The 15537-nt window shown below is 51.0% G+C and overlaps 1 protein-coding gene across 1 annotated transcript; it reads right to left on the bottom strand.

Moving 5' to 3' along the window:
* Window positions 1-1922: 1922 nt before the first annotated feature.
* On the bottom strand, window positions 1923-15302 carry LOC119100218 (uncharacterized). The gene is made up of 17 exons (XM_037223328.1): window positions 15228-15302; window positions 14477-14593; window positions 12837-13085; window positions 12177-12428; window positions 11630-11751; window positions 11475-11586; window positions 10655-10906; window positions 10073-10345; window positions 7939-8190; window positions 6089-6346; window positions 5428-5679; window positions 4925-5182; window positions 4292-4516; window positions 3926-4015; window positions 3095-3346; window positions 2760-2849; window positions 1923-2185 (listed from the first exon to the last, which is right to left on the bottom strand). Exons 1-17 carry the CDS (start codon window positions 15289-15291, stop codon window positions 1923-1925), a joined length of 3381 nt encoding a protein of 1126 aa, XP_037079223.1. The 5' UTR covers window positions 15292-15302.
* Window positions 15303-15537: the final 235 nt, after the last annotated feature.

Raw genomic sequence — 15537 nt, 5'->3', positions numbered from 1 at the left:
TGCGCTTCTTCCGATGAAAGTTCAAGTTTTACGATTCATGAGGCCTTTTCAGTCTATCTGTCTGTCTGTCAATGTCTTCGCTGCGCCCCGCGTGTGTAGAATTGCATTCTAATCAACTGTGCATAAGCCCGATATATTACTCACTGGGGTTAGTGTGGTCTATACCCAGGGCCCTCAGGATCTCGATGATGTCGGTAACCATGCTCTCGATTCCGGTAGGAGATGTCAACGGTGCCGTGCTCCAGAGCCTCGACGTCGGCTACAAACTTGTCAAAGTTGGAGACGATCGCATCAACCTGCTCCTGGGTCAGACCGATGATCGGTCCCAGGATCGGCAGATACTTGTCCACGAGAGCTTGCAGCTGCTCCAGGATCTTGTCAATGGGGTTCGGATCAGCTGCAGAATATGGTAGCTTGGGTAAATACAACTCGTGTAGAGAATTTGCTCATGTTTACAATGTACCATAATCCTGCCATGAAAGTGTGATTGTTGCCCCAGCACAAATGCTGTTGTCATAGGTTTTTCTAAACAGTTGGTGGGGAAACCCATCTTCCTTAGGGTATCGGACAAAACGGAGCTCCAATTGCTGCACGGGAGGTGTTTTTGAAAAGCAAATGTTCCACCAATTTCCTGTTCCATGTGGCTTTCCTGACTGTTGCTTCCTGTTGGTGGCAAATAATATTAATGCCACTTGTCACCTTGTTTAGAATCAAAGTAATGCTAATCGTCAAGTGTTTGCATGATACACAAAACTCTTCGATAGATCTTTAGCTTTCAATTTGAAGCATGCGTACTGAGTTTTCGCATTGACATATAATTATGGGCCGCATTGTGTGAGCAGCTTATGATTGCGTTGCAAAACAAAGACAATTCATAGACAATCGAGTATCAATAGCCTTATTTCTCGTAGAATAAACAGGAGACGGGAAATATGAATGTGTTATCCGTTTAACCGCCTTTACCGGAAGTTTTTTTTTACTGGTTTCATGGAGCCACGTCGCCGAATTATCACATCTATCTCTCCATTCTCCTGTTAAGTATTCGCGAATAAGGCTTTTGATACTGTCTCATCTGTATGCATAATGTGCCTCGCAAATGTACTCAACAAATTACGTAAAGATAATTTACACATTTAGTTAAATAGTTCAACTTAAAGGGAACTCCTAAGATTTTGCTGTCATTTCTAATCGAATTAACAGCCCGAGTGACCTATCATCTGAACACATCATTTGCTACCGCTCAATGCGCGTCACCAGCCCGACTACAATCATGATAACGTTCAAGTAATGCTGGCTGATGGGCAAAAGGAGCAGCTTCCTCACTTGTAGATGCAATACATCTTGATGGCAGTACTTATCACGTGTGTTTATCTAGTGTTCGTGTGTACTAATGGTCTGCTATTTACATACTGGTGGCGGTGTACTCACCCCTGGAAAGAATAGGAGCTCCGCAGTCCTTCAGAATGTTGAGCACGTCCGTCAGGATCTTCTCTAGCGCGGTGTCGATGTCGGTGTGTCCGTGCTCGGCCGACTCGATGTCCTTGATGAGCATTGTCAATGTCAGCCTCAGCAGCCTTAATCTGGTCATCAGTCAGACCCAACACCGGCCCCAGAGACTCGAGCAGCTTGTCCAGAAGACCCTCCAGCTTTGTCAACAGACCGTCCAGACCGGTCGGTGTGTCGTCAGCTGTGGACAGAGAGGTGCGGATGTCATCATTGTATCATGCATTGGAGAAGCGATTTGTTTGAAATGATAATATGTGTTCAAAATGTTATAAGCTGAGTCGTGAACTCGCCAAAGTGTGTTTGGAAAACAGACGGTTCACTTTGAATCATGAGTTTCCAATCTAGCTATGCCGCAATGTAGTCGTCAAGCCCGATGGGCGAATATCCATATTCGTAGCAGCTGTGCCCAAGCGCATTTAATACTCACTGGGGTTGGTGTGGTCTATGCCCAGGGCCTTCAGGATCTCGATCATGTCGGTAACCATGCTCTCGATTCCAGTGGAGATGTCAACGGTGCCGTGCTCCAGAGCCTCGACGTCGGCTACAAACTTGTCAAAGTTGGAGACGACCGCATCGACCTGTTCCTGGGTCAGACCGATGATCGGTCCGAGGATCGGTAGATACTTGTCCACGAGAGCTTGCAGCTGCTCCAGAATCTTGTCAATAGGGCTCGGATCAGCTGCAAAGTGTGATATTGGGTGTGCGTTTACTGTGTTGGAAGTGTTGTCTTTGTCCTTCGACAAACCGCCAACATTATGGGCTCCCTTAAATCCTGCCACCAGCTTTCCTCTGTTGCGTAACGTGGTGTATGAACTGTACACGATGTTCCTCCATCACACTCGTAGCATTGCAAGCGATGTACTTTCCCGGACAAAACGCTCACGATCCTGCAATATCGTAAAGCACACTAGCACAAAAGCCTATCTGTCATGATTCCTGCAGTTCAAGATTTGGAGACCCATGAGGCCAGTCGTGGCATGTAAATGTCAAGTGTAATGACGTCTGTTCTTGCGTATCTGGGTATCAAGCGATAGTGCCTATTCATGATTAGAATGTGGTGACCATACTGGTGACAGTCTACTCACCTGTGGAAAGAATAGGAGCTCCGCAGTCCTTCAGAATATTCAGCACGTCCGTCAGGATCTTCTCTAGCGCGGTGTCGATGTCGGTGTGTCCGTGTTCGGCCGACTCGATGTCCTTGATGAGCGTGTCAATGTCAGCCTCAGCAGCCTTAATCTGGTCATCAGTCAGACCCAACACCGGCCCCAGAGACTCGAGCAGCTTGTCCAGAAGACCCTCCAGCTTTGTCAACAGACCGTCCAGACCGGTCGGTGTGTCGTCAGCTGTGGACAGAGAGGTGCGGATGTCATCATTGTATCATGCATTGGAGAAACGATTTGTTTGAAATGATAATATGTGTTCAAAATGCTATAAGCTGAGTCGTGAACTCGCAAAGTGTGTTTGGAAAACAGACGGTTCACTTTGAATCATGAGTTTCCAATCTAGCTATGCCGCAATGTAGTCGTCAAGCCCGATGGGCGAATATCCATATTCGTAGCAGCTGTGCCCAAGCGCATTTAATACTCACTGGGGTTGGTGTGGTCTATGCCCAGGGCCCTCAGGATCTCGATGATGTCGGTAACCATGCTCTCGATTCCAGTGGAGATGTCAACGGTGCCGTGCTCCAGAGCCTCGACGTCGGCTACAAACTTGTCAAAGTTGGAGACGACCGCATCGACCTGTTCCTGGGTCAGACCGATGATCGGTCCGAGGATCGGTAGATACTTGTCCACGAGAGCTTGCAGCTGCTCCAGAATCTTGTCAATAGGGCTCGGATCAGCTGCAAAGTGTGATATTGGGTGTGCGTTTACTGTGTTGGAAGTGTTGTCTTTGTCCTTCGACAAACCCGCCAACATTATGGGCTCCCTTAAATCCTGCCACCAGCTTTCCTCTGTTGCGCAACGTGGGTGTATGGACTGTACACGATGTTCCTCCATCAGCACTCGTAGCATTGCAAGCAATGTACTTTCCCGGACAAAACGCTCGCGATCCTGCAATATCGTAAAGCACACTGTAGCACAAAAGCCTATCTGTCATGATTCCTGCAGTTCAAGATTTGGAGACCCATGAGGCCAGTCGTGGCATGTAAATGTCAAGTGTATGACGTCTGTTCTTGCGTATCTGGGTATCAAGTGATAGTGCCTATTCATGATTAGAATGTGGTGACCATACTGGTGACAGTCTTACTCACCTGTGGAAAGAATAGGAGCTCCGCAGTCCTTCAGAATATTCAGCACGTCCGTCAGGATCTTCTCTAGCGCGGTGTCGATGTCGGTGTGTCCGTGTTCGGCCGACTCGATGTCCTTGATGAGCGTGGCAATGTCAGCCTCAGCAGCCTTAATCTGGTCATCAGTCAGACCCAACACCGGCCCCAGAGACTCGAGCAGCTTGTCCAGAAGACCCTCCAGCTTTGTCAACAGACCGTCCAGACCGGTCGGTGTGTCGTCAGCTGTGGACAGAGAGGTGCGGATGTCATCATTGTATCATGCATTGGAGAAGCGATTTGCTTGTGAAATGATAATATGTGTTCAAAATGTTATAAGCTGAGTCGTGAACTCGCAAAGTGTGTTTGGAAAACAGACGGTTCACTTTGAATCATGAGTTTCCAATCTAGCTATGCCGCAATGTAGTCGTCAAGCCCGATGGGCGAATATTCCATATTCGTAGCAGCTGTGCCCAAGCGCATTTAATACTCACTGGGGTTGGTGTGGTCTATGCCCAGGGCCCTTCAGGATCTCGATCATGTCGGTAACCATGCTCTCGATTCCAGTGGAGATGTCAACGGTGCCGTGCTCCAGAGCCTCGACGTCGGCTACAAACTTGTCAAAGTTGGAGACGACCGCATCGACCTGTTCCTGGGTCAGACCGATGATCGGTCCGAGGATCGGTAGATACTTGTCCACGAGAGCTTGCAGCTGCTCCAGAATCTTGTCAATAGGGCTCGGATCAGCTGCAAAGTGTGATATTGGGTATGCGTTTACTGTGTTGGAAGTGTTGTCTTTGTCCTTCGACAAACCGCCAACATTATGGGCTCTCCTAAATCCTGCCACCAGCTTTCCTCTGTTGCGTAACGTGGTGTATGGACTGTACACGATGTTCCTCCATCACACTCGTAGCATTGCAAGCAATGTACTTTCCCGGACAAAACGCTCACGATCCTGCAATATCGTAAATCACACTGTAGCACAAAAGCCTATCTGTCATGATTTCTGCAGTTCAAGATTTGGAGACCCATGAGGCCAGTCGTGGCATGTAAATGTCAAGTGTAATGACGTCTGTTCTTGCGTATCTGGGTATCAAGTGATAGTGCCTATTCATGATTAGAATGTGGTGACCATACTGGTGACAGTCTACTCACCTGTGGAAAGAATAGGAGCTCCGCAGTCCTTCAGAATATTCAGCACGTCCGTCAGGATCTTCTCTAGCGCGGTGTCGATGTCGGTGTGTCCGTGTTCGGCCGACTCGATGTCCTTGATGAGCGTGTCAATGTCAGCCTCAGCAGCCTTAATCTGGTCATCAGTCAGACCCAACACCGGCCCCAGAGACTCGAGCAGCTTGTCCAGAAGACCCTCCAGCTTTGTCAACAGACCGTCCAGACCGGTCGGTGTGTCGTCAGCTGTGGACAGAGAGGTGCGGATGTCATCATTGTATCATGCATTGGAGAAGCGATTTGTTTGAAATGATAATATGTGTTCAAAATGCTATAAGCTGAGTCGTGAACTCGCAAAGTGTGTTTGGAAAACAGACGGTTCACTTTGAATCATGAGTTTCCAATCTAGCTATGCCGCAATGTAGTCGTCAAGCCCGATGGGCGAATATCCATATTCGTAGCAGCTGTGCCCAAGCGCATTTAATACTCACTGGGGTTGGTGTGGTCTATGCCCAGGGCCCTCAGGATCTCGATGATGTCGGTAACCATGCTCTCGATTCCAGTGGAGATGTCAACGGTGCCGTGCTCCAGAGCCTCGACGTCGGCTACAAACTTGTCAAAGTTGGAGACGACCGCATCGACCTGTTCCTGGGTCAGACCGATGATCGGTCCGAGGATCGGTAGATACTTGTCCACGAGAGCTTGCAGCTGCTCCAGAATCTTGTCAATAGGGCTCGGATCAGCTGCAAAGTGTGATATTGGGTATGCGTTTACTGTGTTGGAAGTGTTGTCTTTGTCCTTCGACAAACCGCCAACATTATGGGCTCTCCTAAATCCTGCCACCAGCTTTCCTCTGTTGCGTAACGTGGTGTATGGACTGTACACGATGTTCCTCCATCACACTCGTAGCATTGCAAGCAATGTACTTTCCCGGACAAAACGCTCACGATCCTGCAATATCGTAAATCACACTGTAGCACAAAAGCCTATCTGTCATGATTCCTGCAGTTCAAGATTTGGAGACCCATGAGGCCAGTCGTGGCATGTAAATGTCAAGTGTAATGACGTCTGTTCTTGCGTATCTGGGGTATCAAGCGATAGTGCCTATTCATGATTAGAATGTGGTGACCATACTGGTGACAGTTTACTCACCTGTGGAAAGAATAGGAGCTCCGCAGTCCTTCAGAATATTCAGCACGTCCGTCAGGATCTTCTCTAGCGCGGTGTCGATGTCGGTGTGTCCGTGTTCGGCCGACTCGATGTCCTTGATGAGCGTGTCAATGTCAGCCTCAGCAGCCTTAATCTGGTCATCAGTCAGACCCAACACCGGCCCCAGAGACTCGAGCAGCTTGTCCAGAAGACCCTCCAGCTTTGTCAACAGACCGTCCAGACCGGTCGGTGTGTCGTCAGCTGTGGACAGAGAGGTGCGGATGTCATCATTGTATCATGCATTGGAGAAGCGATTTGTTTGAAATGATAATATGTGTTTAAAATGCTATAAGCTGAGTCGTGAACTCGCAAAGTGTGTTTGGAAAACAGACGGTTCACTTTGAATCATGAGTTTCCAGTCCAGCTATGCCTCAACGTAGTCGTCAAGCCCGATGGGCGAATATCCATATTCGTAGCAGCTGTGCCTAAAGCGCATTTAATACTCACTGGGTTGGTGTGGTCTATACCGAGGGCCCTCAGGATCTCGATGATGTCGGTAACCATGCTCTCGATTCCAGTGGAGATGTCAAATGGTGCCGTGCTCCAGAGCCTCGACGTCGGCTACAAACTTGTCAAAGTTGGAGACGACCGCATCGACCTGTTCCTGGGTCAGACCGATGATCGGTCCGAGGATCGGTAGATACTTGTCCACGAGAGCTTGCAGCTGCTCCAGAATCTTGTCAATGGGGCTCGGGTCGGCTGCGGAAGATGGTAATGGGCGTGAATGGACTGTGTAAAGAAATCATTGATGCATATACAAGAGCATATGTTTGCAGCACGACATCGGTTCTGCCGTGTCATGTTACCGCTTTGCAAACGCCGCTAAGTTGGGCTCTCCAAAATTTCCCACTAGCATCCAATTGTTTTACGATGTTGTACGTAAACGGTATGGCTTTTTTGCGCACCTAGCGTTGTATAGAATGCAATCCATGAGAAAGGCACCCCACTAGACTCAAGCACCCCGCATAGATCCTCACCGTTGCACTTGCTGATTGATGATGTCAAATTTATAACAACTCGAAAAATGGGCACTCTGCCATATTTTAGCTTACTGTTAATAGAGCCTGTTGAGTGATTTGTTGTGCGTACGTCCATGCCTCGACCATATGGTACGAACAGTATTACATTAATATGTGGGCCAAGGAGCGATTTAATGGGTTGTAAAGGAGTTTGTATTGATCACAAAACCACACTTTTCGTGTCTGTTTTTCAAACAATATTGCACCTACATGACTAGTTTGTGATATCCGTACTGGTGACAGTGTACGCACCCCTGGAAAGGATGGGAGCTCCGCAGTCCTTCAGAATGTTGAGCACGTCCGTCAGGATCTTCTCCAGCGCGGTGTCGATGTCGGTGTGTCCGTGCTCGGCCGACTCGATGTCCTTGATGAGCATGTCAATGTCAGCCTCAGCAGCCTTGATCTGGTCATCAGTCAGACCCAGCACCGGTCCCAAGGACTCGAGCCCCTTGTCCAGTAGGCTTTCCAGCTGAGTCAGCAGGCCGTCCAGACCGGTCGGCGTGTCGTCAGCTGCGGACAGAAAACATGCAGCTGATGTATATGGTTGGCTAGGAGCTTGGAGCTATTGGCTAGGTTGGCTAGGAGCTATCATATGGTTGGCTAGGAGCTTGGAACTATTTGCTGGACTCTACATTTGCTGTGCGTAAAAAAACTGTATAAAAAGTACAGTGTGCACTAACGACCATGACTTACGAATCTTTTCGTCGTTTGATGTCTCCGTCGAACCTGATGTGCGTCAATGTACATTTCAAGAAGTTGTGACCGAATACTTACTGGGGTTGGTGTGGTCTATGCCCAGAGCCCTCAGGATCTCAATGATGTCGGTAACCATGCTCTCGATTCCGGTGGAGATGTCAACGGTGCCGTGCTCCAGAGCCTCGACGTCGGCTACAAACTTGTCAAAGTTGGAGACGACCGCATCAACCTGTTCCTGGGTCAGACCGATGATCGGTCCCAGGATCGGCAGATACTTGTCTACGATGGCCCTCAGCTCCTCCAGGATTTTATCCACGGGGGTCGGGTCGGCTGCAAGAATGATTGTTGTCAACGCGCAGATGGTCGGACCGGCGCTTCGTCGGCCCCGTTGGGTATGGGAAAATGAGCTGGTTATTGAAATATGGTCCCCTGCCCACCGCTTCTTGACGTGTTTGTGCATAAAAAGTTTGCCTACATGCGCTCGGGTGGGGCGTCAAAATGACCCCCTGCCCGAAGGTTTTTCCAAAATGGTTTTCGAAAGGCGCGACGTAGCCTCGCCATTTTGGCACAGCTGTAGAGAATTGAACAGCGGATCGTTCGATAGAATATTAGATGTACCATGTAAGGTCGCTGACCTATGGCGGGTCAAAGTCAGGCTATGGTTTCAGCGAAGGCAATTTCTAAAAAGTCGTTCAGTCTGATGCAACAACGGGGCGTTTTGACGAAGCCATGCATCTCTGAGATGCTTTCTTAGCCAATACAAGTATTGAATGAGCAAATAACGTTGATCTCAGGGTCAGGTATGAAGGCCAAACCAAGGTCAAAACCAATCTGTTTTATTACTCCAGGGCTTGCTGTATAGGAAAAATTTATGGTGCTTATTTAGAATTTATTGGTAGCAGGAACCGCATTATACATCTTCTATTGACTTGTAAGAGGTCGTAATAGATTAATGACCTTAGATGACCCAGGTCGACATTTTTTAGGAGCATGCTGCCTAGCGTAATTTGTCTTGCTTATTCAAATGCAAAACTCAGAGCAGCCTGGCATGATTTTGTCACTTTGACCTTAAAAAAGGCAAGTAAGGTCCCTGACCTTAAATGAGCTTGTGATCTTTCGCTTAGAAACAGTTATCTAGGTTCCGGAGGCACTTTGGAGGCCAAGCTAGAATTTGACCTTGTTTAACCTTATTTTACCCGAAGGTTATGACTTAGGATTCTCAAACTTTGATCGAAGTGAGTTCACGTAAAGGTCAACACACCCTGCAAATTTGGCGTCTCTAGCTTTCTTAGTTCTTGAGATCTTAGGCGGGACAAATTGACCCCCACCCGAGAGAAGGGTATCTAGCCGGCCACCCGGGCGCGTGTTGGTAGAAACTTTAGTAGTGACTTATATCGCTGTAACGTGATGTAACATGTTGGTAAAGTTGTGTGATGTAACTGTATCAGCCCTCATGGTTACAACTGGATGTGAGAAGGTTTCCTGTTGTTGATCATTACCACTGTGTGGCAGGATGCTTCCAATACGTAGCAAAGCTAGCGTTTAGATTTCGTGCATACTGACAGAGCTAATACATTGCCGGGCCACGCGCCGCACTTGTCTCTACGAGACTAGTGGTTGGCTCTTCTTACCGTGTGATACACTGCGTAAATTGGGAAGTTTGATAAAAGCTCGTGATGTCAGCAGCGTCAGACATAGTCTGATAAACTAGCAAGGCGAGTGGCTCTATCCTCCGTGACGTCCTTGCTCTGTACTCACAGGTGGTTTCTATACAAGAAATGTTACCACGTTTTAAGCACCTGCTGACTACAAAGTCAAACTCACATTGACCCTGTCCATGTGCATCACAGGTGCAAGACATCAGTTCTGTGGTTCCGGCACGGAACAGTAACATTTGTAATAAAGGGTGTCTGGGCTGCGATTGCAAGGTGGTTCACCCTGCTTGGAAATGCTAGTGTGAAACAAAATCGTTGCAGCCGGTATTACGGTTGGTACCAGCCCTTCCATCCCGGTCTATGCCAGTGCTCTTGCATCTTTTTGCTCCCCGCATGCAATCGGTACTGGTTGGAAATGAAAAAAGGACATGTCCACCGCGCGTTAATATCAATTCTGAAACCGCCTCAACTAGCCGGAAACGGCTCAGCGTACACCAAAACGTAGCCTCTTCCGAGGAATAGCGGCCCCTCGGCCTTCCGGAATCCGATGTACGTACTGGAGTCGCTGGACGCTAGGTGGTCGGTCGGTATGCCAAAGTCGCCCAAGATCTTGAGGATGTCGAGCAGGATGGCCTCCAGACCTCCGTCCACGTCAATCTGGCCGTCGCCCAGGGCACGGATGTCAGCCATCAGCACGTGAAGGTCGGCCTCCACCTGCTTGGTCTGGTCGTAGTCGAGCCCCATGAAGACGCCGACGATGTCGAGCACGGCGTTGAGCGCTTCCTCCAGCCAAAAGAGCACCTCGTCGAGTGTGGTCGGAGCGTCCGTGGCTGCCGTCAGAACCCAGGTTTAGCAACCAGGGCCATCCCATCTAGCATACGTGTCTGTGTCTGCATCACGCGGAAGAACGGGCCGGTCCGACCGAAACATTTCCGTTGAAGGGGCTTTCGCCCTGGCAGATGCCTTTCAGGCACGCTCTGAGACAGGATCCTTGATGTTTGGGAGCTTCCGACTTTGTCTGCGAATAGCCTGCTCCGAACGCTACCGCCGGACATTGAATTGGACTCTAGCCACTTATTTATGACCTACCCAGGCCAGCTGCATCCTTCGTCACATGCATCCTTTTACGGTAAACTCACAGGGAACTGTGGCATCCACTCCGAAGGCCTCTAGAACATGTAGGATGTCGGTGCAGATGTCGATGACGCCGTCGGCGATCTCAATTGTGCCGTGCTCCATGCCCTCGATGTCGGCGACGAACTTGTCGAAGTTGGTTATGATGGATTCGTACTCTTCTTTGGTGATGCCGATCGCCGGGCCGATAATTGGCATGTAGGTGTCCACAACGTGCTTCAGCTCCTCCAAGATCAAGTCGATGACCGACGGAGCCGCTGATGACATGCCGTTGCCGCTCAGTAATAAATTCATGCACCAAACAGATGATGATGATAGCATACGTTTTGGCAATTCCCTTGTGCACGTAGACCATCTCTGGTAGAGTATTCTTTATACGCTTGGTTAACCAAATGTTCAGTTGGTCTGGTTGCTGTAAACGATTTGGTGGTAATGCGGTGGGACCCTTAGCCCTTTGTGCACGAAACAAAAGCAAAAGTTTTAAAATTGTGCTACGCTACCAGACGGTAATACTGTAAGTATTTCAACTGACAGCTGTGTTCAGTCGCAGCCCTGCGATCATGCCCGTTTCCAAGGCTGTGTCTCGGTTACCTTCTACTAACAGCTCTCCTGTGATTATTGTCCATCCACTGCCGCTGTGGTGTTTTATCTCATAAACGAAATGGCCAGCTACCAGCTAAAGCCACGTCGACATGCAAAGTGGCGTTACCTGCGAATATGGCACGCTCACTCATTCGATACCAGACTTGAATAATGCACCAACAAAGTATGGTACTACCACATACTCTCCCTGCGTACTGGTAAGTACCTCAGCATTCCACTTACTGGTGCCCTGAACGTCGAAACTAAGGCTGGTCTGGATGCCGAATTCGTGCAGGATCTTGACGAGGTCCATCAGCACGGTCTCCAGACCGCCGTCCACGTCGACGTCGCCGTGCTCGATGGCCTCGATGTCCTTGATAAGGGTGTCGATGGTCTGCCTCGGCGGCCTTGATCTGGTCGTCGGTCAGGCCCAGGATCGGGCCCAAAAGCCCGAGCACGGTATCCAGTGCAGATTCCAGCTGGGCCAACAAACCGTCGAGCGCGGTCGGCGTATCGTCAGCTGGAGACGAGTGGGGCGTGTGAGTGAACGTGACGCAGCGACACAGCGGTAGGATAGAGGAGAGTCTGCCTCCCGTTTGTTTACTCAGCCAAGCTTGCAAAACTGACATGTGTGATGTGTTAGAAACCAGTTATAATTTATGGTCGTGTTATCGAATGCATGCGTTGAACATGCATTCCCGGGCAAATCTGGGCAAGGTACCTTAATCTGCCCACATGTAGAGCAGGTCTGGGTTATGAAAATCAGGAACATTGGCTGTCTCCAAAGCTATGGACAGCTAGTGCCGCCTTCCAATACTCGCGCATAAGAATGCCACCGTGAAGCCAACTGCATTGTCCGAGGCAAGAAATACTTAAAGTGGACTGTCACTTAACAAACCACGTGGGTTACGCCTCCGCTCAGGTTGCGATACCGACCGTACTCACTAGGCGCATTGTAGTCAATACCAAGGATCTTCAGAATCTCGAGGATGTCAGTGATCATAGCTTCGAGGCCGTCGGTTGTTGGCACCTGGCCGTGCTCCAGCGCCTCCACGTCCGCCACGAACTTGTCGAACTGCTTGCGCGCCTCCAGAGCCTGCTTCTCCGTCAGGCCTATGATTGGCCCAAGGATGGGCAAGTACTTGTCCACCAACGACTGCAGCTCCTCCAGGATCTTGTCCAGAAAAGACATGGGCGCTGTAGAGTGGAGGATGCAAGTGAGGAGGGTTGTATGACAGTGGCGTTCTAATGAATTTTGGCCAGGCTGGAAAGGCTCATAAGTTTCTGAATTATTTGTGCCCCGATGAGTAAGGCGTTCCTGTCTCTTACCGTGGCCTAGCAAGTTTGGGCTTGTTTCGTGTTGACAACCTTAGAGGACTATTGGCCAGGGTATTCTCATACTGGCGTTGGTATCCACACATTGAAAGACATATTTCTGAAAGTTGTAGGTTTTTAAGCTGCGTTAATTTCGAAAGCGTTTTCGTCCTTTTCATTGCATGTGGGTGCAATTGGGTGCCATGTATGCAGACTTCTTACCTAAGACATGTGCCCCTCACATGAGCTTCCACCCTCACCTCACTCATAGCGACTTTCACCCGCACTTACTGGTGACGTCCAGCTGCTCTCCATCCTGGACTGCGCCCAGCTGGTGCAGCACAACGAGCACTTCGGAGAGCACGGCGTGCAGGCCGGCCTCGACATCAGTGGTGCCTGCGGCAAGAGCGCGCAGTCCCTGCGCCGCCTCGTGAGCGGCGGTCACCAGAGCTTGGGCCGCCTCAGCCGACCCGTGCTGCTGCAGCAGGGTGTGTGCTTGCCACTCGGCCGCTGCTATGAGGCCGTGCAGGCGGCTGACGGCTGTGGTCAGCGGGGTAGGGTTAGGGAGGACAGTGTCAGGGACATGGAGCTGGCGCGGACGCGGTCAGCGGGGCAGGGTTAGGGAGGACAGTGTCAGGGACATGGAGCTGGCGCGGACGCGGTCAGCGGGGCAGGGTTAGGGGGACAGTGTCAGGGACATGGAGCTGGCGCGGACGCGGTCAGCGGGGCAGGGTTAGGGGGACAGTGTCAGGGACATGGAGCTGGCGCGGACGCGGTCAGCGGGGCAGGGTTAGGGGACAGTGTCAGGGACATGGAGCTGGCGCGACGCGGTCAGCGGGGCAGGGTTAGGGGGACAGTGTCAGGGACATGGAGCTGGCGCGGACGCGGTCAGCGGGGCAGGGTTAGGGGACAGTGTCAGGGACATGGAGCTGGCGCGGACGCGGTCAGCGGGGCAGGGTTAGGGGGGACAGTGTCAGGACGGAGCTGGCGCGGACGCGGTCGCGGGGCAGGGTTAGGGGGGACAGTGTCAGGGACATGGAGCTGGCGCGGACGCGGTCAGCGGGGCAGGGTTAGGGGGACAGTGTCAGGGACATGGAGCTGGCGCGGACGCGGTCAGCGGGGCAGGGTTAGGGGGGACAGTGTCAGGGACATGGAGCTGGCGCGGACGCGGGTCAGCGGGGCAGGGTTAGGGGGGACCAGTGTCAGGGACATGGAGGCTGGCGCGGACGCGGTCAGCGGGGCAGGGTTAGGGGGGACAGTGTCAGGGACATGGAGCTGGCGCGGACGCGGTCAGCGGGGCAGGGTTAGGGGGGACAGTGTCAGGGACATGGAGCTGGCGCGGACGCGGGTCAGCGGGGCAGGGTTAGGGGGGACAGTGTCAGGGACATGAAGCTGGCGCGGACGCGGTCAGCGGGGCAGGGTTAGGGGGGGACAGTGTCAGGGACATGGAGCTGGCGCGGACGCGGGTCAGCGAGGCAGGGTTAGGGGGGACAGTGCCAGGTGTGTAGAACGGATCAAACCCCGTTTGGATACCTCCGAGAGGCAGTATTGGGGGCAAAACGTATGATGAAATGCAAATGCAAACTGCCTTTTAAAGCTGCCTGTGACGCTGCAGTCTGCAGTATCGCGATTGTTGTTACCAACGAAATCTAGTCCCAGGTTTGGGTGGCAGGCTGTCATGATGTTACACAGATAAACAGTGGCTACACTTTGTGTCTACCGTGAATGGGGAGATCTTGGATATTGGACTGTTATGCCGTGGAATCCAAAAACCATGGGAGAGCAGTCTCCTCTTCAGTCTCCTTGTTGACCGTTGATTATTAAAAAAGGCCCTTATTGGAAGTATTTGAATGGCATCACCCCACGTGGCGAAATTATGAACCGAACCATATTCGCAGGTGCCGTTTACCGACGGCATCCGTTTCACTCACTTTGGTCCTGCTTCTGGGTCTTCAGGCTCCGCATGCGTGACTCGATCAGGCGGACCGTGTCAAGCACTCCTCGCACATTCTTTTCGGCGTCGAGGGTCTGGCGGCTCGGGTACGGAACTGAAACTCAAAACCGACGAAGTCCAGTCCCAGTTCCGATTTAGGCTTGGAGATGTTTGGTTACGAATATCTCCACTTCATTTCCCAAGTTTTAATTGTTGAAATCCAACGGGTTCCCAGATGTTTTCAGCTGCCTATGTTTTCACTTCACTGCAAGCACACTGAAGCTACCCTATCCCTTCCCGCTATGGATTTGAGAGGAAAGTCAGTGTTCCGGCAACATGTGCAGCATTCACCTCCGCGCTCCCCTTACAAAAACCCTGTGTGGGACACTACACGTTATGCTATGTTCAGTGAAATCCTATACACCATTGGTAAATAAGTTCAAGGCATCGAAGAAGCTATAAAACTTTTACGGACGGCATTTTTGGCCGCCACGAACAATCTGGCTTGGGTTAGTTTTCATCAATAATAGCCGACCTCCGTACATTTATTACGAGTACGGTCCATTGCTGGACTCCTAGGGACTTGGTCAGAACAACTATGTATTGCTGGCACGACACGTTGCATGGCAAGGACGGCCATCAGATGCACTGCTGAAGCCGACGAGAGATCGCGTGCCACGTCTTGCTGTGCGTCCTCTTGTTCTCGACACCAGTCACTGCCGCGCTTCACTGGTGCCAACGCAACTTACGCGGCTTTCGTATCGTCGCCGACGACACGAGGACCACAAGGAGGGCTGCCGCGATCAGCCGCATCTTGGCTCCGCTGGTGGGTCAGAGTGGCAGAGTCGACCCCGACGCTGCTTATATGTGGGGACGCTCACAGGTGGGCGCGTCCCACACGATGACCCTTATCAGTGTTGCAACTCCTGCCAAAGGGCTCAGCTGTGCTCTCACGGCGCGACATGGTCTGGCTGACTCAACAGCGATATGACTTCAATATGCAGTTGCCTTTGCTCGTGGTTTTCCCTTGAAAGATCCATGGGCCTGCTGAGCTCCTTT

Source organism: Pollicipes pollicipes, unplaced genomic scaffold (assembly GCF_011947565.3).
Source record: "Pollicipes pollicipes isolate AB1234 unplaced genomic scaffold, Ppol_2.1 Scaffold_4881;HRSCAF=5763_pilon_pilon_pilon, whole genome shotgun sequence".
In the NCBI taxonomy this organism is placed as follows: Eukaryota; Metazoa; Arthropoda; class Thecostraca; order Pollicipedomorpha; family Pollicipedidae; genus Pollicipes; species Pollicipes pollicipes.
The sequence above is the reverse complement of the archived record's forward strand: the minus strand, read 5'-3'. Positions and strand labels throughout refer to the sequence as shown.